A 25,634-nucleotide genomic window follows, 5' to 3' on the forward strand; every position below is an offset into this window, starting at 1 on the left:
CTTCGCTGGCCTCTGCACTGTTTCCAGGCAGCCCAAAACACTGCAAAGACTCTGCCTCACCCAGACAGGGAAATACCCCTGGAGCCATGGAAGAGGTTCCCCTTGCCAAGGAACAGTAACACTCTTGGAGCCCCTAAGCCAGCAAAGAGGCTGAAGAGGTGAAGGGGGGTGGGTGGAAAACCTCTATAACCAGAGCACATGCAGCAGGGTGGAGCTCGCTCTCCTGCTTGCTTGCTCACTCACTCACACACACACAGGGGTGGTAGTAACAGAGGGGATTGTTTTAAAAAACCCAGGGAGTGTTTGCCCAATTCTTCCCCCCTCCATACTCCAACCTACAGAAACAAAACAGCCCAACAAGGCTACAATCCTCTCCACACTTTCCTGGGAGTAAGCCCCATTGAGTGGAATGGGACTTACTTCTGAGTAGAAACGCATGGGACTGGACTCTTAAAAGCTCAGCATCCCACCTGTGAAATAAGCAGGGACAGCTGGCAACAGGGAGGGCTGAGTGGGGAGGGGATGATAACAGCTGCCTTAGTTTCCTTCCAACCCCAAGTGTCAGGCTGCAGCGTTTTTGCTTAACTCTGTGGAATTTAGCACAAATTGGAACAGAACACAGATAAATAGGCTCCACCTGTACATGCCTGAACAGCCCTGACCCCTGAGTGGTCTGCAGATAAGACAAGGAGATGATCTAAGCTTCATTTGTTGGTAGAAATTTTTCACCTTATAGGCGAGTATCTACTATAAAATGACTGAAAGAGCAAAGCTATGAAAGAACATAAGAACCACCCTGCTGGATTAGGCCCAGGGCCCATCTAGTTCAGCTTCCTGTATCTAATAATGGCCCACCAGATGCCTCAGAGAGCACACACAAGACCATCTCGCTGCCACTTCCCTGCATCTAGCATTCTATTTATGCTCACACCAACCATCCAGCAAAGACACCAGATTGCAATTGGGTTTAACTTTTACTACTTCATTAAACACAGTGACCAATTTTTAATGCATGAAACCTACTTAACATAACCTTCCTTTCTTCGCCAGTCTGGGGTAGGTGAGAAAACTGCCATCTACAGCCAGTTCAGATGACAGAAAAAACTTTCTACCCAGCCCACATAATGAGTGACCAGCTAATCTCAGACTGTACATACCCAGCATGGCTTGTAACCTGTGATGGACTTTTCCTCCAGAAATCTGTCCTATCCAGTTTTAAAGGCATCTAGGCTGGATGCCATCACCAAATCCTGTGACAAGGAGTTCCACAGATTAATTACACACTGGGAAAAAAAAATTTCCTTTTGTCTGCTCCTTTTGTCAGGAGAGTTAGGGTGCAATCCTAACCCCTTATGTCAGTGTTTTCCAGCACTGACATAAGGGCAATGTAGCTCCGAGGTAAGGGAACAAACATTCCCTTACTTTGAGGAGGCCTCAGTGAGTGACACCCAACTGCAGGGTGCAGCATATGTCCCATTGGCACCACTATGCCAGTGCTGGAAAGCACTGACATAAGGGGTTAGGATTGTACCCTTTGACACTTAATTTTAGTGGATATCCCTGGTTCTGGTGTTGTGTGAGAGGGTAAAGAGCATCTGTGTATCCACTCTGTTGCTCCCCTGCATAATTTTGTATGTGTCAATCATGTTCCTCCTCAGGCACCTGTTTTCTGGACTGAACAGCCTCAAGTGCTGCAACTTTTCCTCATAAAGAAGGTGCCCTAGCCCAGTAATCATTTTGGTCACTATCTTCTGCACAGTTTCTAATTCTGATATAGATCCAACTTTGTTATACATGAATTTGACTCAACACGGCCCCTGGAAATGAGAAGGAATGTGCTGATCCCTGGAGAAGGGGAAAAATGCATCCCTTTAAAAATCACAGTTTAAAAAAACTGGAGGGGCAAGAAACCTGAAGTGGGTCTTTAAATCTATTTTTCCACTGTTTTTTAATCCACTGATTTTTTATCCACTAGGGCTGAGGTATTCAATCTGTGCGTCCTGCCTCACTAGTGAGGCATGGCTAGCCTCCAGGGGCATCAGAAGAGAGGTGGCCACAGCTGCTCTGCTCAGCTGCAGGTGCTGCCTCCTGACTTGCTGCTTTTCCTAGGCTGAGAACGAAGTGGGTGGGGCAGCATGGGGTGGGGAGAGCATGGGAAACATGGTGGGGAAAGGTGGGAGAGAAGGCTGGCTGGGCAGCAGTATAGGCGCTGCATCTCATCAGCATAGGGCAAGCTCCTGGCAGGCTTCAAACTGGGAGAGAAGCCTGACCTAGAGAGAGCAGTGAAGCGCTTTCCTACGCTTGGGAAAAAGAGGGAGCCCAGCCTGCTTTTGGGGGGGTGTCCAAATGCCCAGCCTACATCTCTCCATCTTGTCTGGGGGAAATAGGGGTGGCATCTGCATGTTGGGGTGTATGTGTGTGAGCAACCCCCATCTACTTTGGGGATGAGTTGTAATCTTGCTGGGTGTGGCTGAAATCCTATCCACACTTTCCTGGGAGTAAGCCCCATTGACTCAAATGGGACTTCAGCAGATACCCACATAGGTGTGGAGTCTGTCAGGTTAACCAAGGATCCTCACTTTTCTCTCTTTCCTCCCCTTTCAGAAAAAGAAAAAAAGCCACTCTTGATGGCTTTGTCTCCAAAAATTGATTAAAAAATAAAAACACATATTCCTTTTCAGCCACCCCCCTTTTCCCTCCTGCCTCCTTTTGAGGGGGGGATTACTTCCCATGTTAGCTGCTATTGTAAGACAAAAGGCACAATCCTAGCTAGGTCTACTCAGAAGTAAGCCCTATTGTGTTCAATGGGACTTACTCCCAGGAAAGTGAGGTTAGGATTGCAGCCATACAGTCTCTGGGTCTCAGTTTGCAATTAGCAGATACACTCAGAACAGCCTTCCCCTCTCCCAGCAAATTCATCACTTCTTCCCCCCCTTTCCAAAAGCCTCCAGGTGTGCTGCTAACAAACTCAGGGCACAATCCTAACCAGGTCTACTCAGAAGTAAGTCCTATTTTGTTCAGTGGGGCTTACTCTCAGGTAAGTGTGGTTAGGATTGCAGCCTCAGAGTGCTGGCAGCTGTTTTTTTGTTTCTGGTGTATAATTATAACACCTTCATCCCCATTTTGGGGGTAACTGAGGTGAGGTGTTGTAATGGGAAGCTGTGGCCAATGGCTACAAGGAGCCCTGGGCTAGAAAAGTTCGAGAACAACTGCACTAGGGGTTCTGGAATGGAACCCCAGTGGATAACGAGGGGACAACCTGTATATCCTTTTTAAGATGTGGGAACCAGAACTGAACACAATACTGTAGATGTGGTCGTACCATGTGGTACACTTACCTACATTAACGTGCATCTACCATTTTGCTGCCCATTCTCCCAGTTTGAAAAGATCCTTTTGGAGCTCCTTGCAATCCCTTCTGGTCTTCACCACTTGGAAAAATTTAGTGTCATATGCAAACTTGGACACCTCACTACTTATCCCTGTCTCCAGGTCATTTATGAACAAGTTGAAATCATGGTCCCAGGACAGTTCCCTGGGGCACACTGCTTTTCACCTTTCTCCATTGTGAAAACTGCCCATTGACACTTCCTGGACCTCAACCAATTCTTAATCCATAAAAGAACCTGCCCTCCAATTCCCTGACTGTGAAGTTTCTCAGCAGCCTTTGGTGAGGAACCATGTCAAATACCTTCTGAAAATCCAGATATATAATATCCACAGGTTCTCCCACATCCACATGCCTGTTAACCTTTTCAGAGAATTCTAAAAGGTGCTTGAGGCAAGACATACCCTTACAGAAGCTGTGCTAACTCTCAGCAAGGCTTGCTCTTCTATATGTTTTAAGATTTTATCCTTAATGAGGCTTTCTATCATCTTACCTGGAACAGATGTTAGGCTGACCGATCTATAGTTTCCTGGGTCCCCTCTCCTTCCTTTTTTAAAGATTGGTGTGACATTGTTATCCTCCAATCCTCTGGTAACATGGCTGTTTTAAGGGACAAGTTACAAATTATATTTGAAAGATCAGCAACTTCATTCTTTAGTTCCTTAATAACTCTTGGGTGGATACCATCTGGGCCTGGTGATTTATTGAGCTTTAATTTATCAATTAGTTCTAAAACATTACTCTTTTAACCTCTATCTGACTTAACTCCTTGGTCAGGAGGAACCGATAGGGTAGCGATATTTGCCCAAGGTCTTCTCCCATGAAGACAGATGCAAAAAACCCATTTATCTGCTATTTCTAAGTCCCCTTTAATCTCTCCTTTTCCTTCCTCACTGCCTAGTGGACCAGCTACCTCTCTGGCAGGTGTACTACTTCTAATGTATTTCAAGAAGCTTTTGTTGTTCCCCTTTATGTTGCTGGCCATGATTTATTGGTAGAAATTTCTCACCTTATAGGTGAGAAAACAGTAAAACAGCTGAAAGAGCAAAGTGATGAAAGTCAGGTGATTAAAAGACAATTATTGCTATATATTTGCAATTTATGACAAATGAATTCTGTTTGAGGGTGGTTGTGATGGTAATTGAATCCTTGTTCAAAGTGTGTATAACCATGCTTAACATGCCTGCTCCTTGCCTCTGGGCACACACAAAAAAAGTCTGTAGTTCATATCAGAAGCTTGAATTATGCCTGGAAGGCATTTTTAGAGAGCTAGTGCAGCTATCTTAGTCATTAGTTAACTTGGTAAAGGAAGTAGGAGAGTGTTAACCTTTGCAGTCTTTTCAAAAACAAGACATTTCTTCTAGATATTTTGATGTTCTTGTAGCTGGTGCTGGTGATGATACTTCTGGAATATTATGTCTAGTTTATCCAGTCATGCTAAATAAGGCTAAATAAATAGGTTTGACTTGTGGCTAGTAAGAAACAACTTGTTTCATTGACTAGTGTGATGAAACAGTTGTGGTTCATTGTGGAGGATTTTCCCTCCAGTTCTGAGGTGCTTCAGGTTCCAAGGGTGCTTCAGCTCACCTGTCAGAGAGCCAGTAGGCCATGCTAAAGAAAAGGTCACCAAGCCTGAAAAGACTCTTTCCTGTGCGCTTCTGACTGAGCAAGACAGGGAGGGCCCATTCTATGGGGATCAGAGTGGAAGGTTGCTGGGAGAGCCTCCCAAGTACATGGAAAGGGACCAAGTAATAGTCAGTGACTATTAAGTTCTGTTAAGGTTGGTCTGTCTTCACCCTCCAGACTTTAGGAGCTCTTAGTTACCTCGGGTCAGGCTAGACCAAGTTGTGGTCCAGGTTCTCAGTCTAGAGTCCAGCAGGGCCTGAATATGTGAAGCTTTCCTGCAGAACCAGCACCATTTAGAGGTTATCTGTGAGCAAACAAGCCTGTTAATAGTGTTTTTTCCCTTCTGTTGATCCATTTATTAATAAAACCTCTTTGTTTAAAGCCTCTGCTGTGTTCTGGGATTAGTAGATTTGTCAGGACAAACCTGCAGATTTGTCCTGCAGGTACTACTTTCAGAGTGAAGGCAATAACAACTCTGAATACTATTATTGGGGAGGGGGTTTGCCCAGAGAACCCCTCTGGGAACCAGATCTCTTGGGCTGGTGGCAGCAGACTAGATCTGTTAAATCTTATCCCACTTAGCTGCATGTCCAAAGCCAGTGGAACAGTGGGGAATGGGAAGGGAGTGAATGCCTGGCACTGGGCCCTACTAGTAATCAGTGGGTGATCCCTGGAAGCCCCCTTGCTCTTCATAACAACTGGTCAGATTGTTGAATAAAAGTCAAAAACAGCCAAACATTTTAAAGCATTCACTTACCAGAATATCAGCACAGATGTAGGCAAGTAGTAAAAATCCAGAAGATCTTGTCAAAGGATCTTTATAACACACCCATGTAAGATTCTTTGGGGAAGGAACTGTGCCCTTGGCCACATGGTTGTGCACTGCCACATATGTGGATGCATTGTTGATTGTTATGGGATTGGGGAAATGTGGTCTTACCTGTGAATACCCCTTCTTGGTGGTTCCAGGGTCACTCAGTCTTTGCTTGTGGGTAGCTCCCCCTCCTGGCAGTAGGCAGGATCATAGGATCCAAAGGCTTCAAGGTAAGGGGCTTCCTGCGTAGGACAGAGCAAGAAGCTTCTTTCTGCAGCAGTATTAACAAGTCCAACTAAGAAATCTGAAAGAAACCTGTATACATACTGTCCAGCTAGGGAAACCCTCAGGACTCTTACTGCTTAAGCTCACTATTGTGGCAGTGGGCTCTCCCATTATCAATCCCAGTGTACTCATCTTGATTTGACTTGGATAGATCAAGTGAGAAGTCATGGATGGAGAAACCCTGCATTCCATATTTGATTATTTAAAAGCTAAACGTTCTTTCCTTCTTTCTGAATGTCTTAGTCTGAGACAGGTAGAAATTCAGGACCTCACAGATGTGCAGAGTGTGCGAATTCCACTTCCTAAGGTGTGATAGGTCACAACTGAAGGGAGGGAAGATTCTTCCCTCTCCTCTGATTTATAGGAACTAGTGGACAATTCGTTGTTTTATTCTGAAGGTGAAATACCATTCTGTTACCATATTATGGAAGATGCACAGCTGTTACCTTACTGACTGACAGTGCATTAAGCTCTGATACTCTTCTTATCAACGTGATACTAACAAGAAATACTGTTTTGAGGATCAACTCACTGAAGGAACAGGTAACCATGGATTCAAATGGGGGGGGTGTTTGAGAGCACCAAGTTGAGGTCCCTGGATGGAACCCAGGATGAGGTCCCAAAATGGAACCCAGAGGATTGGGAGAGGGTTTTTAGAGCCACCCCATGGAGGTACTTATGCAAATGAGGGTGGGACAACAGGTCCTTTCCCTAAGGATGTTCTAGGGCAGTAGCAATTGCTGGAATGTGGCTCTTGAGTGTCCTTAGGATCTTATCTAGGCCAAACTGGAGAAACCCAAACACTATTTTGATATACAGTGGTTTGAAGGGCTCCCCTTGTTCAGTGTACAACCTAATTAAGTCACACCGGGGAGAATTATATACTGTATTTGTGGAAGTCTTGCATGTTGCAAGAGGAGTAGATTCACAGCCTCTGGATAACCTTGGATTATCATGCTCCTTTGCTCAACCTCCATGTGGTAAAATGGCTTGTAGATGAAGCAGAAGACCCTAGGAGAGAAAATCTCTGCTACCATGGATCCTGGGACAACATTTTGGCTAGGCATGTAAACTAAGGACATCTGGGCCAGTGTGGTGCTACCACGACCACTTCTGTCACTGCCTCCCATATTTTTTTGTAGGACACATGTAATTGGATGGAAGGTGGGGTGTACAGAGTTCCCTTGGGCCATTATTGGTGAAGAGCATCTGTGTTGCCTTATGGAGTTGCTCTGGTCTTGGGATAGAGCCATGGTAGCTGATGATTGGAGGGGGAGGCAAACTGATCTATCATCATTGTGCTGAAGCTATGAAGTAATTGGAGGAATATGGTTGGGTGCTGGCTCTGTTCCAACTCCTCAGACTTTGTTTGTTGAGCCAATTCTTTGTGCTGGCTTGACCTGGATCATGGTTTTCCCAGATGGAATGGAGATACTTCTGTTCCTAGTGAAATAGCCTGCATTGCTCCTTGTGAATGAGTTGGGGACATTGTCCTAGTCATGTAAGCCTTGCCTGAGCTATTTTCTGCATACATCAGGACATTCTGGTGCTTGATTTGCTGTTGGAAGGCCTTCAGGATTAAAAATATTGCTTTGAGCTTCAGGAAGTTGATACTGCTTCTGAACTTGGACACTGACCAAAGGCCCTGTACCATGGAGTCCCCTTGATGAGCTCCCCATCCCTGCAGATTGGCATCTGTGCTAAGGCCAGATCTTGAATAGGAAATCTCTGACCTGGGCATCCTTTGACAAGTCACCACTGGAGGTCTTCTTGTACCAGCCTTGAAAGTTGCCTTTTGCAAAGAATCTTTTAGGCAGAAAGGTTCTGGGGCAGTAATAGTAGGTGTTGAAGGATTCTTGCCCAGAGCCTTGCCCATGGAATCTCATCCTGACATGATGTCCACATACCCAGTAGCTTTGCCAGGACTAGGATGCCAGGCAGCCACATCCTCTGAGAAATCAGGGAGCAGAGTCTTCTGGGGTGATATTCAGCAGAAGCAGCTGCCGTGCATGGGTTTCTGCAGAGATCGGATGCAAAGACAGGAGACTGTGGTGCAGAACAGTAAAGCTTTGCCACCACTGCACCTGACCTTAGTCTATTAATTTGGTTAAATCTGCAAAATGTCCTGTGGAACCTTAAAGACGGACAGATTTATTTATTGCACTCTAATAGTGGGATCGAGTTTTGGAAGGCTGTGTTTATAAGGGATGGTCTTATTTTTCATTTTGTGTGAACCTTCTTTGTACTTTAGTGGTTTTTATGGTAAACTGCAGCCAGTGGTAGATGTATATCACTTTCATGAGCGTGGTTAGTGCCAAACCACCTGACAGTGTAAAAAAAATCATATGAGCATATTAATAATAAAATGAAAAGTTGTGTGAATTTAGAATTCTTTTGTGATATTAGTTTTGTAATCCATTTCACACTGATTATGGTCACTGGAGACTTGATTACAGTTAATTACACCTCCAAAAGCTGGAGCAAGAGTCTGTAGACAGCATGCAAAATACCATATGTATAGGATCTTGTCATCTATGGATTTGATACAATGCGAGTCCCCCTGACCCATGTTGAGGTTAGATCTGTACCCTCTGGACCAGCTGTACTCTGGTCCAGTTCAGAGGGTGTTCTGAGGCGCAGGGAAGCCTGTCAGAAGTACATCTTAGATACCTTCCCCAGGTGTTCTGAGACACGAGGAGGCTGCACACATCCTCCCCAAGCCTCAAACCATTGTCTGGATGTGACCAGAGCACAGCTAGTCACATCTGGAGGGTACAGGTCATGCCAACCACAAATTTGTTTACCTACTGTTCTTGGTATCCACAAGGGTTTAGAGAATGGAACCCCCATGGATGCCAAGGCATGATGGACAGTACAGTCATGTATAAGTTGACAAATTTAGATCTTAAAACTGATCCTAAAAACCCTGGTTGATGAGTGTATATGGTAAATATAGTCACGAATGTGCTCTTAGAGCAACCTTTAGAGGAGGTGGGAAGAGAGAGCACCATTACAAAGCACTCACCTGCTGCACAGAGTGTATTTACAGCGACACTAGCCTGAGTTGGTTGAGAGAAGGGAGCCTGAAGGAATGGAATGTTCTATTCCAGAGCACAGCATCAAGTAGCCCTTTTGGACTGACTTCCATGGAGGCAATAACCTCCACTTATCCACAGTTCATAGGTAATGCCTATATTTTTGCCTCCGAACTTGCTCTTGACTTATACGTGAGTATATATAGTAATATGGAAGGCCAAATATTATGTTTGTTGGTTTGAATACTTTTGTACTTGTATATATTGTGTTGGCACATTTAGGGTCAAGGATTCTGCCAAGATAAATCAATTCTGCTAGCATGACTGAAGAACCTGTTTTTCTCATTAGTGCATAGTAATTATTGACCAGCAGTATATGCATATCGTGTTTATAATCTCAATAATGGCATAGCCTTTAATAAACGTTCTGAGTGTTCAGAGAAGAACATCTCCAAATACTGTGCAGTGTCTAATGTTAGTTAACCTATTTTTGCCTGCTCACAGGTGTATACATTTGGTCCCTGTTGCATATATGCAGTGCTGGACAGAAATGGCTTAACTCAGTTATGGTATTTCATATTATGATGCAGTTGGCATGGCATGAATTAAGGACCACTAATTTCATACATTGAAAATGCTAGATAGCCTACTGGCCAGTACTAGAAAAATTTCAAGGGAGGTTCCCCCCCCCCCGCAACTTATATTCTATATCTCTATTGTGTTTGATCCACTTTTTCATTTTAAAAATGTTATTTTTAACTGATTTTTGTTTTTATTTGTAGGCTGGACTTGAACATTACTTGGAAAATAGTTACGACGGCATTGGTTGATAAGATATCACTACGCGATACTCCTCTGGTTCTTTTAACAGTTCATAGCCTGCTACAAAATGATTACTTCAGAGTTACCAGTGCTACAGTGAGTAATTTTTAAAAAGAAATATTCAGTGCATGTGATTATCACAACAAGATATTTTGGGGAGAAGGATATTTTTGCAGCTTCAATTTGGGACTGTGTAGTTATGAATTGACTGGCCTTTAGTACTCAAGCCCCTGCTCTGCCCTTTCTTCAGCACAGTCCTATGCATGTGTACTCTGAAGTAGATTGTACTATGTTCCAACTGGAGAGAGACATTAAGCCTTCTTTTGTCACCGTTATCAGAGGGCTGTGGAACACTCACAATGTGGTATATGGATCTCTGGGTATGTTTCTTGTGAGTCTTGACTACAGATTTCTACTTTGAATGTTTTAAAGTAAATTCTGAAAAAGTGATAGTACAAATGACATTACCATAACAGAAATTTAAAAAATTGGACTTTTTCTCCTTGATTCAGTAGGAGAAACTATCCTGCCCCCCTTATGTTGGCTAGAAAAGTATGAACTGAATACTAGATCTTTCCTAATAGAATACAGTTTACTATAGTTGAATCCCCCCATGCCATTCAGCATCTACATGAAACTACTATGAAAAATGATCTTGGGGGTTTGTACTAACATGCTATCAAGATGGAGATGATACTAGCTCTATTTTTCATTTCTACCTGTTATTTTCTGGGAATTAGGTAAAGCCCTGAATTGCTTTCTGGAGGCAGTTCTGACTTGGATGAGGGCAAACAAACTGAAACTTAATCCAGGCAAAATGAAGGAGCTGTTGGTTGGAAATTATACCAGTTTGGATGGAGGTTTGCAGTTTGTCCTTGAAGAGGTTACACCCCTTTAAAATGCAGGTTCACATTCCAGGGGCTTCTGAATCCAGCTCTAATCCTAGTCTCCTGGGGTTGGTGGTGACCAGAATGCTTTTTATTAGCCATGTCTGCTTCACCAGGTGCATGCAGATCTAGCCTCAGTTATCCACACATTAATCAAGCATGGATGTAACCAATGTGCTTCCAAGTGAGGCCATCCTTGAGGATGGTTCAGAAACTTGTGAGTGATGCAAGTTGTGACTGCTCAGCTGTTGGTCTGTATGACATGCTGTGACTATATCACACTGGTGTTGTATCATCTGTAGTGGCTGCTGATCCAGGTCCAGTTCAAGGCTACTCTGAACGCTTAGGCCCAATTCACCTGAAGGATCATCTGCACTGATATGTTCCTGTGCAGACCTTAAGATCACATTGGGCCCTGCTTTCTGGCTAACCATCCACACAGTGTCAGTGACAGGGCTACTTCTGTGGTGGTACTGTGACTGCATTACTGGAGTAGGTAGGCTGTCATACTGAATACCTTCAGATGTACCCGAAAGACCCTACTCTTCTGCTCAGAGTTTAATGGACTGATTGTTGTACTTATTTCTGCTGTTATGTGATTTGATGCTACTAGGGTTTTATCCATAATTTGATGCTGCTAGGGTTTTATCTGCTGTTAGTTTGCCTCTTTTTTTTTAATTTTTTTAGTTTTTTGTTTTGAATTTTACTCTTGTGCTTCACTTTGTGTAAACCTTTGTGTTTAAAAATGCGATTTGGTGTTTGAGTGACGCTTTGTTGTTTGACCTCTGATGCCTGTGGCACTGTAATAATGCTGTAGTCTAAATAGTTGCTTCCCCCAATATGTTTTTATTGTTCTTATTATGACTTACATATTGTGAGTGAGACCTTTACATATTATACATTTTAATGTGGTATTGGTAAGCCACCTTGGGGATTTGCTTCTCCATGGGAAAGGAGGGAAATAAATAAAAAAGTTAAGCCACTTTGTGTTTAAAAAAGCAGGTTATAAATCAATTAAAGAGTTGTATCTCACTGCCAAAAGCTAAAGTGAACCAAAGTCTAATCCAATTTATTTGTACATATCTCAGTGCAAATTAAAGTTGGATTACTGGTGATATATTAATTCCTGGCAAGAGATCAGTTGTGTTTAAATTGGTTGTTCATTGCAGTCCCATAGGGAAAGAAGGTTGTTTGTAATGCCATAGACAAGGTCATATGCAGTCTGTCTTTTATGAGAAAATCTATTTATTTGACCATCCTAATGCATGGTAAATGGTATTTCCAAGAATTGTATTGGTCTGAATTTACATGGTAACATGTTTGGGTTGGCGGATGGCATAGAAACTTGTTGGTGAATTAAAACTGGCTATTGCTGAAATCTGATTGGAGCAACTGACTACTGCTGAATTCTTAACTGAAAGCGAACCAATTATTACATCTGTTAAGACTGATTCACTTTTATATTAAGTTAATGTGCTTTAGTATGTGTTACTTAAAATTGATGGGAAAGTCTTAAGTGCTATCATAGATGGACCATATAGCTTTTGGCAGAGCTTTTGGCAGCTTTTGGTTATATTGGATGCATGCTGATTCTGGAGGCTCATTAAGATTTTGACAGTAGTCACAGTTTTGGAGGATTAAAAAAAAACAGCATAGTATAATCCAGATGGCTCAGAAAAGGGATTCCAAATGTGTTTAAATTTTGTTGTTCAAAGCAATTTTTTTCCAACATTTACAGTTTTGACATTAGTATGCTAGAGTCAAGATTGCCTCTCTCCATTCTAGAGCTACTATAGAAGGTAAAGGTCCCCTGCTAATTGGGTAAGAGGCACTTTTTCAAGTGGGTGCTCCTCTTTTATTTAGCAGGGGGAGAGTAACTGGCCCACCTCACCCCAGCAGTGTCTTTTCGAGTGGCTGTCTGCTGGTGTTCTTTTTGCATCTTTTTAGATTGTGAGCCCTTTTGGGACAGGGAGCCATTAGTTATTTGATTTTTCTCTGTAAACCGCTTTGTGAACTTTTAGTTGAAAAGCGGTATATAAATACTGTTAATAATAATTAATAATAATTGCTCACTGAAACTAATTTTTGAGTCTTTGGAGATTGCCAGTTTCCAAACTGCTCATCACTGTAGCTTAAAGAGAGTCAGTTGCTGTCCAAGGATTGCCCTAGTCCAGTGTCCTCCACTGCTATGGTCCACCTATTCAAAGTACCATTGGAAGTAACTGGCAGTGACATAATTGGCAGTTGCTTCTGGGTTGGGAGACCAGATGCAACATGACAAACATCAGTAAGAGGCTCAGGTTGGAGAGGAAGGCTTTTTCGAGTGCGGAAAAGCATGCTTTGCAGCTCTGCCGTCCAAGCATCCTACCAATGTTAGTGTCGTGTTCCTGGTCTTGCTGCTGGGCAGCAGGCATCCTGCGAGTACCAGCAGACATCACCTCAAGTACCACTGGTTGAGAAACACTGCCCTATTCTTTTCTTGCTGTCCATTTCTTGAATGTTAGCTGCTCTTAACAGGTTGTTGTGGAAAAGCACAACTTTTTCACAAAAGATGAATAAACCTACTGAGCTGTCATATCTCCTTGTAAAGGAAACACAGCTGTGATTGAAAGAGAAAGCTGGATTCGGTCTCAAAGTTCTGTAGTAATGCTGGGTAGCACACTGCTGCTTAGCAACCTACTAATCATGAGGTTCTTGTCTCTGATACTACTCATTAGAGTGAATGGATAGATCCCCCTTGTAAGAATGTAGATAAAACTGCAATTTGTTTGGTCTTTGCAGTCTCTGATATGCATTTGTAAATACACATGCTGTCTGAAATGCATTTGGATGCCTACAAAAACCCAGACAAATGGGTTTTTCTATTCCTGTTTCTGTGATTCTGACTTCAAGTTCTGTGAAATACTAGAGACAGGCAGAGCAACCCTGTGTTCCTGCTGAGACAAGCAATTGCTTTTGCTGCTGTTACGTCAGCATAATGTAGAGCAGCAAAGCTGAAAGGAAAATGATGCCATGCTAAACAAGAGAGATAGCAGTAAAACTGTCAGGCACAGTCCCAACAACATGGCAACACACCTACAACCATCAATCACTGCACATCTACAGTGGAACCATGGAAGTGTAATTGAGGGAGAACACAGAAGAGGTAGTGCATTTCAGACAGGCAAACTTTGTTCCAAATATAACAGTTTTGAAAGAAAAACAGTGTATTTCATGAAAAACAAATTTCATGTGTATTTCAGTGTATTTCATGTGAACTTTTAGTTGAAAAGCGGTATATAAATACTGTTAATTAATTAATAATGTTAATTCATTTTCCTGAATTCATAGTCTCTGGAGTGCATACTAGTGATATGAAGTTAATTATCTTTCTCACCCCAGTTCTGTTGCTGACAGATAGAAGTAGGCATAGGGGGGGAGACTGCTCCTGTTCTCTGTCTTTAAATACATGATAAAGAAAAGTACTCTGTGTGCATTGCCTTTCCTTCAAGTAATAACAGAAGTTCAGTGCAGAGGGGGGACTTGTATCCTTTGTCTGATTTTTGTTTGCTCCCTGGGCATTTTGTTTTGGCATTGACCAAATACTATTTGGTTTTTATTAGTCTCTAAGCTGCCTTAAGAAGATTTCTCTGAACAGCAGTATATAAACAGCATTCTTGAGAGGGTTGTACACAAAGAACTGTGTCCTCCCCAAACCAAAGGTTCAAGTTCTACAATGCCCTTGTGAAGGTGGAAGAAGGTTTTTGCAAGGGAACTTTAAGAGAGACACTAAATTAAGTTACAACTGTGCTGCAGAGCATTGTGGTGGGAAACTTGAGGTAAGGTTTCATGTTGAAGAAATGTGGAATTAAAGCAAAACCTACTTTTTGATGGCTGGTCATCAACAATCATGCTAATAATAAAAAATAGAGAGGAGCAATAATGTGGGCTGGAACATTTTCTGAGCTGGAAAATAGTCCATTTCTTTATTCTTCAGAGAATATTTAATTCCTAATGCATCATTTCATAAAATAGCGTAACGTGGTAGTTCTCAAACTTTTAGCACTGGGACCCACTTTTTAGAATGAGAATCTGCCAGGACCCACCTGAAGTGATGTCATGACCAAAAGTAACATCATCAGGCAGGAAGATTTTTAATAATCCTAGGCTGCAATCTTATCCACACACACCCAGGAATAAGTACCATTTACTATCATTGTTAAAAGCATATACATAGTATCCTGTTAAAAGTACAGTGGTACCTCGCATAACGAATGCCTCGCGCACTGAAAAACTCGCAGAACGAAAGTGTTTTGCGAAGTTTGATAACTCGCACAACGAATTTTTATGACCCGTGCTTCGCAAGACGAATTTTTGTTTGTTTGTTTGTTTTGGTTTGTTTTAAGGGGGGGATCTTCATGTCAGTTTATGATCCCGTTCACCCTAGTAAGGGGAGGATCTTCATGTCAGTTTATGATCCCCTTCACCCTAGTAAGGGGAGGATCTTCATGTCAGTTTATGATCCCGTTCACCCTAGTAAGGGGAGGATCTTCGTGTCAGTTTATGATCCCGTTCACCCTAGTAAGGGGAGGATCTTCATGTGAGTTTATGATCCCGTTCACCCTAGTAAGGGGAGGATCTTCATGTCAGTTTATGTAAGTAAGTCCCATTGTGCTTGCTCCCAGGAAAGTGTGCACAGGATTACAGCCTTCAAGCTCCCCACTCAGCATCCCCCCCCCCGTTTTTGAAATCCTCAGTACAGTATGTATGCCTTTAAAGAGCACTTAATAAACACTTTGTAAACCAAATTTGACTTTGTTCTAACTTTTCTTGCCCATAGGAACGCATTAATTAAATTTCAATGCATTCCTATGGGAAAACGCGCTTCGCAAAACGAAAAACTCGCATAACGAAAGAACTCGCGGAACGAATTAATTTCGTTATGCGAGGCACCACTGTACGGATCTGTACTTTTTCCAAAATGCAGTCACATACCATGGTAGCATCAAGTCTAATATATTAAAAATAAAATATTGAATGAATGGGGACCCACCTAGTAGGTCATGACCCACAAGTTTGAGAAATACTGGTGTAATGAATTAATACAAAACTAGTCAAACTGAGTGGTTTCAGAGCTTTAACTTTTTTAAAATAACCATATCCATTATCTCACATTCTGTTCTGTCCACCTGTGAAATCAACACATGAAAGGGGGATTGTGTCTAGCTCCATGCCCAACAATTTTGTGTTTATTAGACCACAGCCTTATCATGCAGAAATGAAACAAATGTGTCAGAAAACAATCTTATAATGCAAGGAATGACAATATTTGAGTCGTAGAATTTCATTCAATTAAATACTGCGCAGGGGGCAGACCACAAGTGTAGTAATGGTCACTGGAGAATTTTAGTTGTCCTGAACTAGTACCTTGCTCAATTTCCATAAATAAAATACCCCTGAAAATACTAGCATAACTCAGTTTTATTCTTATGTTTAAATGGAAAGTTTTCATGAATTGAAAGAAGCTTCAACTTGTCATAGCTTTGAACACGAACATTGATCAATTTGTTTCACTTGGTGCAAGAGACAGGAATAGAAGGCAAGTAAGAAGCAAGAGGAGGAATGTTGTGGCAAGACCTTTACACTATTGGCAGAGTAAAATGATAGTTAGAATCCTACTTTGACCATAAGGGTGTACATGTGCATGTCTGGAATTCAGACCACGCAAAATATAGTTGCCTGCTGTCATCACTAACATTGTTGTCTTTAAATCTTGGACTTAAGTTTTTCAGCAGCATTAACTGGCCGCAATATACCGTACATACTCGCTTATAGGTTGAAATGGAGCCTGAGATCCTGGGTCAACTTATACCTGGGTCAATGCAGTAAATGAGGCAGGGTCCTCTGGGAGCTTTCTGAGAAGCTTATGGAAGCTCAGCAGCTGTCTGGTGAAGTTGGGGGGTGGTGGTGGTCTGGAAATGGGCTGAGAAGCAGGAAGCAGGTGGAGAAAAAGGAGAATTTTTACCAGTAATTACAGTATTCAGAGGCAGCCATTTTAGCCTCTTCTCCAGACAGGAAGAGAAGTGAAGGCGCTTCTGGGAACTGTAGTCTGTATGGGCTGCTGCTATGGAATGCAGCACATACTCCCACAAAGCCTCCCCACAATTCCCAGTTTGGAATTTTTCCCCTTCCTCTCCCTTCCAGTTTGGAGAAGAAGGGAAATGCCTCCTTTTCTTCTTTTACTGCTGCCTCTGAACATTCTTGGCAAGTCATTTGCAAAGAATTTCACCCCCTCCCCCAAGTTTAGGCATCTGGTTTTTAAAACCCCAGGATGTGATCCTCATTTCCATCTGAAACAAGGTCCCAGGCTGCAGTGCACCAGTACTTAAGAATAACACCCATGGAAAGCAGTGGGTCTGCTTCTGAGTAAAGAGGGTTGCAACTGTGCGCAGCTCAGTTCTTGTTGCTTGTCTGCTGTGAACTGAACTGCACACTCCCAATTATTATTATTATTATTATTATTATTATTATTATTATTATTAACAGTATGTATATACCATTTTTCAACTAAAAGTTCACAGAGCGGTTTACAGAGAAAAATCAAATAACTAAATGGCTCCCTGTCCCAAAAGGGCTCACAATCTAAAAAGATGCAAATGAATACCAGCAGACAGCCACTAGAACAGACACTGCTGGGGTGAGGTGGGCCAGTTACTCTCCCCCTGCTAAAAAAAGGAGCGCCCACTTGAAAAAAGTGCCTCTTACCCAATTAACGGGTAAATTGCATGTTGCATGTTGTATGCTGCATGTTATATGTAGAGCCTCTGGCTTCACACACCAGGCACCTTAAAGAAGGATTTGACTGGTGGTTCTACTGGTATGTTGCTTACAGGCACAACACTTACTCTGACAGTGTTTATACAAATGTTGTGAAGACCAGAATTTTAATAGTTAATGAACAAAAATGCATCTTATGATCTTTTATTGTATTTTAATAAATTAGAAACTGTACAGTTTTTAGGTAACAATTACTGGAAGGTTATTTTTCAGGATCTGGCCTTGGGTAAAATCAGACAAAATTATAGTCAGACCCCCCCCCTTAGTTTAACCCCCGACTTATCCGAGGATCATAGAAAATTCCATGATTTGGGGCCCAAAACCTGCCCTCGACTTACCTGTGAGATCAACTTACAGGCGGGTGTCTGCGGTAATTTTAGAAGTGATTCATCACTCTGAAAAAAAGAAAATTTTGCTAAGATTTGGACTGGTTGGCAACCTTCAGTCTCGAAAGACTATGGTATAAGCCTACAGCACCCGGTATTCCCAGGCGGTCTCCCATCCAAGTACTAACCAGGCCTGACCCTGCTTAGCTTCCAAGATCAGACAAGATCAGGCATCTGCAGGGTAACAGTTGCTGCTGCTAAGATTTACAGTTAAATGAAATATAAAAACATTTTTTGTGGGGCAGTACAGAGAAATGACTCCTTGTGTTTTCTCCAGCTTTTCCATTTCCTTATCGCCCTTTCTTCACATCTTAACAGTACAAACCTATGCATGTTTACTCAGATGTAAGTCCCATTGTATTCAGTGTGGTTTACTCTCAGGTAAGTGTACATCATTGCAGCCCAAGTGTAATCAGGTGGTGGTCTTGTCCTGAGCAAGTATCTTGAATTTCTCATTGACGGAGTCTATTTTCTATAGATGACGATGTTATACAGTAAACTACTGTATAGTTTACTGAGTGGTAGTGGTGAGACAAAACGGGATGCAGGGGGATGGGCAAGAGGGGTTTGTGGGTATCAGGAAATTGGAGAAGGAGCAGTGGTGAGACAAACGGGATGCAGGGGGAGGGGCAAGAGGGGTTTGTGGGTATCAGGAAATTGGAGAAGGAGCAGTGGAGAAGCAAACAGGATGCAGGGGGAGGGGCAAGAGAGGGGCTTGTGGGTATCAGGAAATTGGAGAAGGAGCAGTGGTGAGACAAACGGGATGCAGGGGGAGGGGCAAGAGGGGCTTGTGGGTATCAGGAAATTGGAGAAGGAGCAGTGGTGAGACAAATGGGATGCAGGGGGAGGGGCAAGAGGGGTTTGTGGGTATCAGGAAATTGGAGAAGGAGCAGTGGTGAGACAAAACGGGATGCAGGGGGAGGGGCAAGAGAGGGGCTTGTGGGTATCAGGAAATTGGAGAAGGAGCAGTGGTGAGACAAACGGGATGCAGGGGGAGGGGCAAGAGAGGGGTTTGTGGGTATCAGGAAATTGAAGAGGGAGCAGTGGTGAGACAAATGGGGAGATGAGCCTCGTCAGCCTGGAAAGGCAGCTCATCTAAGAGAAGGAAAACTCTGATCTCAAAACTCCACTGCCTTGTGGCTACATCCAGTTGTGGAAAAGGCTTCAGGAGTCAACCTCGAGGCAAAATCAGGAGCTGGAGTCCCTGAGGCAGTTTGTGGCTGTACACAGTCACGCTCTGGCAACTCCTGCGACACTGCTGGAACCAACCGTATTAGCTTCTGCCTTTCCATTGGATCATTCCAGCGATGTGGAGAGGGGGGATTTGCTGCATGGGTAACAGCCTATCCTCCATACCTTCTTTACCCAGGCTTCGCGCACTGGAGAGGACACTCCAACTTCGCCATACGGCGTTGGCACAACACGGGAAGCAGCAGTTTACCGGTTATAAGTCTTCGCTTGATTGGCGTAGAGCGTGACGCCAGGTGATGCTTCCGACGGTGGGAGAGATCATTGCATCTCATTGGGCAGCTACCGCCCACCTTAAGCTGGGCAGTCCCCAGCCAGTAAGGTGTTGCCTTGCCACGGCCCGTTAACCTAACGGGGTGCGTGGGGTTTAGGGTGAAAACCGACAAGCGGATCGACAACTCTGCACCATGCAATAGAAAACAGAAAACTCCTGCCCTAAAGCTGGGCACCTGGAACGTAAGGGCAATGACACCTGGCTTCTCTGATGACCTGCAAGAAATAGACGACGCACGCAAAACAGCTGTCATCGACATGGAGCTGAGCAGACTGCAGATGGACATCATCGCCCTTCAAGAGACGAGGCTGCCAGATTCCGGATCTGTCAAGGAGAGAAATTTCTCATTTTTCTGGCAGGGAAAATCACCAAACGAAACCAGGGAACATGGTGTTGGCTTTGCGGTCCTTGCTGAAATCCATCATCCCTTGCTGAAATCCATCATCCCTTGCTGAAATCCATCATCCCACCTACTGTGGGAAGTGAAAGAATTTTGTCCCTGCAGCTCCAGTCATCAGCAGGACCTGTCACTCTCATCAGTGCTTATGCACCGACTGTTGTCTCCAGCAGAAGCCAAAGACAAATTCTATGATGACCTGGCCACCACTATCAAGAAGATCCCCGTAAAAGAGCCATTGTTCATCCTCGGCGATTTCAATGCTAGAGTTGGTGCTGATAACAGTTCGTGGCCCACTTGCTTAGGTCAGTTCGGCACTGGGAAGATGAACGAAAATGGCCAACGCCTGCTAGAGTTTTGCTGTCATCACGGTCTCTGTGTCAGCAACACGTTCTTCAACACGAAGCCCCAACATAGAGTCTCTTGGAGACACCCAAGATCAAAGCACTGGCACCAACTCGACCTGATTCTCACCAGATGCTCCAGCCTTCCCAGCATCAAGATCACACGCAGCTATCAGGGTGCTGCCTGTGACACCGACCACTCGCTGGTGTGCAGCAGAGTGAAACTGCAAACAAAGCGACTGTACCACACGAAAAAGGAAGGAAGACCTCGCATTGATACCAGCAAGACCCAGGATCAGAGAAAAGTGGAGGAATTTGCACGAGCGCTTGAGGAATCTCTTCCAGGCCCGGTCGACGCAAACGCATCCAACAGATGGGAACATTTCAAGAATGCCGTTTACAACAACGCCTTGTCCATATTTGGTAAGAAGACCAACATGACGGCAGACTGGTTTGAAGCCCACTCTGAGGAGCTGACACCAGTCATTGAGGAAAAGAGGAGAGCTCAAGCAGCATACAAGGCCTGTCCCAGTGAGTGCAACCTGCAGGTCCTCCGAGCTGCTCGCAGCAAAGTCCAACAGACTGCCAGGAGATGTGCTAACAACTACTGACTCCAGCTCTGTTCCGAGATACAGATAGCAGCTGACATGGGCAACATCAAGGGGATGTATGATGGTATCAAGCAGGCCCTAGGTCCAGCACAGAAGAAAATTGCCCCTCTGAAGTCTGCCACAAGCGAGGTCATCCAGGATTGGACGCAGCAGATGGAACTCTGGGTGCAGCACTACTCTGAGCTATATTCCAGAGAAAATGTAGTCACCAAAGAAGCGCTGAACAACATTGAGTGCCTGCCTGTGCTGGAGGAGCTTGACAGTGAACCAACCCTAGAAGAACTTCACGTGGCCCTGGACTCCCTTGCCTTTGGCAAGGCACCTGGAAAAGACAGCATCCCTGCTAAAGTCCTAAAGTGCTGCAAAGAGATCATCGTCACTGAGCTGAATGAAATCCTCTGTCTCTGCTGGAGAGAAGGTGGAGTACCTCAAGACATGAGGGATGCAAACATCATCACGCTGTACAAGAACAAAGGCGACAGGGGTGACTGCAATAACTACCGTGGCATCTCTCTCCTTAGCGTTGTAGGAAAGTTGTTTGTCCAAGTTGCACTAAAGAGGCTCCAGGTACTTGCAGAGAGCGTTTATCCAGAATCACAGTGCAGATTCCGAGCCAACAGGTCCACCACTGATATGGTATTCTCCCTTAGACAACAGCAGGAGAAATGCAGGAAACAGTGACAGCCACTCTTTATAGCCTTCATAGATCTCATGAAGGCCTTCGACCTGGTCAGCAGGGACGGCCTCTTCAAGATTCTCCCCAAGATTGGATGTCCACCCAGGCTCCTCAGCATCATCAGATCCTTCCACAAGGACATGAAGGGCACTGTTGTCTTCGATGGCTCCACATCAGACCCCTTTGACATCCGAAGCGGCATGAAGCAGGGCTGTGTTTTTGCACCAACCTTGTTTGGGATTTTCTTCGCTGTCCTGCTGAAGCATGCCTTTGGAACCGCAACAGAAGGCATCTATCTCCGGACCAGATCAGACGGAAAGCTCTTCAGCCTCTCCAGACTGAGAGCAAAGTCCAAAGTCCAGCTGAAATGTCTGCGTGACTTCCTCTTTGCCGACGATGCAGCTGTCACTACCCACTCTGCCAAAGATCTCCAGCAGCTCATGGATCGTTTTAGCAAGGCCTGCCAAGATTTTGGACTGACGATCAGCCTGAAGAAAACACAGGTCATGGTTCAGGATGTGGACTCACCTCCCTGCATTACAATCTCTGCGCATGAACTGGAGGTTGTCCATTACTTTGTGTACCTTGGCTCAACGATCTCTGACACTCTTTCTCTCGATACTGAACTAAACAAACGCATCGGTAAAGCAGCTACCACGTTTTCCAGACTCACAAAGAGAGTCTGGTCCAACAAGAAGCTGATGGAACATACCAAGATCCAGGTCTTACAGAGCTTGCGTCCTGAGTACACTTCTGTACTGCAGCGAGTCATGGACTCTTCGCTCACAACAGGAGAGGAAACTGAACGCTTTCCACATGTACTGCCTCTGACGCATTCTCGGCATCACCTGGCAGGACAAAGTTCCTAACAACACAGTCCTGGAACGTGCTGGAATCCCTAGCATGTATGCACTGCTGAAACAGACACCTGCGTTGGCTCGGTAATGTTGTGAGAATGGATGATGGCCGGATCCCAAAGGATCTCCTCTATGGAGAACTCGTGCAAGGAAAGCGCCCTACAGGTAGACCACAGCTGCGATACAAGGACATCTGCAAGAGGGATCTGAAGGCCTTAGGAGTGGACCTCAACAAGTGGGAAACCCTGGCCTCTGAGTGGCCCGCTTGGAGGCAGGCTGTGCAGCATGGCCTTTCCCAGTTTGAAGAGACACTTGGCCAACAGTCTGAGGCAAAGAGGCAAAGAAGGAAGGCCCATAGCCAGGGAGACAGACCAGGGACAGACTACACTTGCTCCCGTTGTGGAAGGGATTGTCACTCCCGAATTGGCCTTTTCAGCCACACTAGACGATGTTCCAAAACCACCATTCAGAGTGCGATACCATAGTCTCTCGAGACTGAAGGTTGCCAACAACAACAGTAAACTAATGAAACTTAATGATTGGAGAGAGTGTATTCCTTATCATAAGCTTTATGTTCAGAACAACTGGGATCATGAAGAAATCAGAGGGTAAGCAGGTAAAGTACTGAATAATGTTCTAATTAATACTGGGAGTTAAAAAAAAAGAAGGAACAAAGTATTGTAATCAGCGAATACAAAAATAAACTCTAGAAATCTTTCATGGAAGGCTTTAGCTTCAGAAGAACCACATGCTGAAAATAAATGTAGGGCAGATTCTTTAGAATTAATTATAATCTTTGGAAAAAGGAAATACACTGAAATTATCCTGAAATGCTCAACTTTAGCATTACAAAACCATTATGGCCAAATGGGCAATGCTTTTTTGTGGACTTGCATATTCTGAAAGGAGTAAAGATACTCCTTAAGGGGTATCCATTGGCTTGTGTATCCTCCAGTAGGATATCTGACTCTTGAGCAGCAGACTACTTAGCCACATCAAGAAATGTTTTGGATACTCTGCTCAGTTTCAAGAGTGACTTTACCATATGTGGTGGTTGTTTGAATGACTTGAGTATACCCTCCTTCCCAGGGAGCATGAAACTAATGTGGTTATTTGGAGCAACAACATTTTAAAAATGTCATATAACAAATAAAATAGCAGCATAGTAGCAAGATTTTCCAGTGTTTAATACAGTCCTTAATTTCTAAAGAGAACTACTGGGGTTCAAACCTGCTCAGAAGTCATTCATCTCTCCTTAAAGTCTTTGTTCCTTAATCCCTTGGTTCTCACACTCTTCTGGAGTTTGAGACCCAAGGTAAATTTTTGTGGGGGAGAGGGGAAGGCAGCAGAGCAATCCCCAGGATTTTTTTTTTTACTTACCTGCAGTCAGTGCTGCAGTCTTGGGGGGTCTGGGAAGCCCTCTACAGGGCTCCCCCGCCTGCAAAAGTCTAAGAAAGAAAAAAGTTTTCCCTCATGAAGTGCCCCCCCTTTCTTTTTTTAGACTTTTGTAGGCACAGGGAATCCTGTGAAGGGCTCCCTTGATCCCCCAGGACTGCACCGCTGGCTGCAGGTAAGTAAAAAAAATCCCTCCCATCCCTGGCAGCAGTGCAATCCTGGGGGTTGTGCTGCTGCCTTCCCCCACCCTATAAGGGGCCAGTGGCAGGGCTTCTCAGGCTGAGGCATCACCCCAGTTTGAGAACCTCTGCCTTAATCCAAAGTGTATATTGACAGACAGTGGTTACAAGTGATGAGCAACTTTGCTGTACCTTGATTTATTCTGAGATTTTGATTGAAAACAGATTCGGAAGACCCCCTCCCAGTTTAAAAGTTCTTAGGGTAGAAGAGAGCTTGTAACAACCTCAGTGTTGTACTCACGCCCATGAAGAGAGCAAGTTCCATTCTTATCTGCCCCAGGCTAGTGAAAAATTGCAAGACTGTTCTAAAAAAATAAAGCATATCTAATTTATCCTGTCTTTATGACATGCTTTGGATTATTTTTTCTCTTTGACTCAGGGTCAACATATAGGTCTGCAGTTTTCAAATTCTCTGGGAGTCTGAAAGTTGCAGTAAGTGCTTGCAGGGGAAGGGAGGAAGGCAGCAGGGGCGAGAGGAAGGCAGCTAATGGGGCTGCAGGGTCTGGGATGTACTCACCAGTTCCTGCAGCAGCGTCCTGGGGGTGCAGAGAGCCCTGTGCGAGCATCTGCAGGGCTCCCTATTCTGCAGAAAGTGAAAGTGATCACTCTACTTTCACTCACTTTCACTTTCTGCAGGCTGGGGAGTCCTGCAGATGCTTGCACAGGGCTCCCCGCACCCCCAGGACACTGCTGCAGGGACTGGTGAGTACATCCCAGTCCCTGCAGCCCTGTTAGCAACGCGATCCTAGGGATTGTGTCGCTGCCTTCCCCCCTGCCCCCACCCCTTAAGGGGGCAGAGGCCAGGGCCCTCAGGCTGGGGTGTCACGACACCCCAGTCTGAATACCACTGGCACAGGTTATAAAATTAGCACTTTCAATTAGCCATGGGGTGGAATCAGGCCATCCCTCCAAGCACAGGATGCAATTGATCTTTTTTTTCCTGGAATAGCTCCCGGAGTTCAGTCTGGGCATATGTGCTCAGATTTTAATTCAGGATATCAAACATGTTTTTGTACTTGGTAGCAGAGAAAAAAGATCACTGCATCTTAGAATTCTGTATTTACTACTGAATTCTGCAACAGAGGCAATCAGTGTTCTGTGCTCCACAGTTAAATTTCAGCCTCTCTTGGTATATTTCTTTCCTGGGAATGTAAAATGCTACATTCTGTGGCTAGCAATAGTTTCTCTGGAGGAAGCAAAATCTTATGCCTATCTGAAAAAAGGAAAAAAGCCAATAGTGTCCCTTCTTGCAGCTCTTTGTAGTATGTGTTGTGGATTTTTATTTAATTCTTGTGCTCAGTTCAGGCTATGCATGTAGGGTATGAAGTATGTAGGAAGTTGGTGTCTGAGGCGAGCTTTTCACTTTCCTTACTCTTTAAACAACTTTTGAGCATCAGTAAGTGGGAAGTTTATTTTTCAAAAATCTCTTTCAGTGTTGAAGAATCCCTTATCGCAACTAGCCTTTGTCAGGCTAATTCCAAGAAGGGTACATGGCTGTTTTTTTTCCTTGTTCTCCCATGAACACATGTTGCTT

General features: G+C 44.1%; 1 protein-coding gene across 5 annotated transcripts in view; it reads left to right on the top strand.

Moving 5' to 3' along the window:
* STAG1 (STAG1 cohesin complex component) overlaps nt 1-25,634 on the top strand; it is a 168,568-nt gene that overhangs the window by 42,452 nt on the left and 100,482 nt on the right. For all 5 annotated transcript variants that reach the window (XM_066622397.1, XM_066622401.1, XM_066622399.1 and 2 more), the window contains exon 2: nt 9,931-10,066. In XM_066622397.1, the coding sequence (XP_066478494.1) occupies nt 10,038-10,066 (29 nt within the window). In that variant the 5' untranslated portion in view covers nt 9,931-10,037. The remainder of the gene's footprint in view (nt 1-9,930; nt 10,067-25,634) is intronic.

Source organism: Tiliqua scincoides, chromosome 3 (assembly GCF_035046505.1).
Source record: "Tiliqua scincoides isolate rTilSci1 chromosome 3, rTilSci1.hap2, whole genome shotgun sequence".
In the NCBI taxonomy this organism is placed as follows: domain Eukaryota; kingdom Metazoa; phylum Chordata; class Lepidosauria; order Squamata; family Scincidae; genus Tiliqua; species Tiliqua scincoides.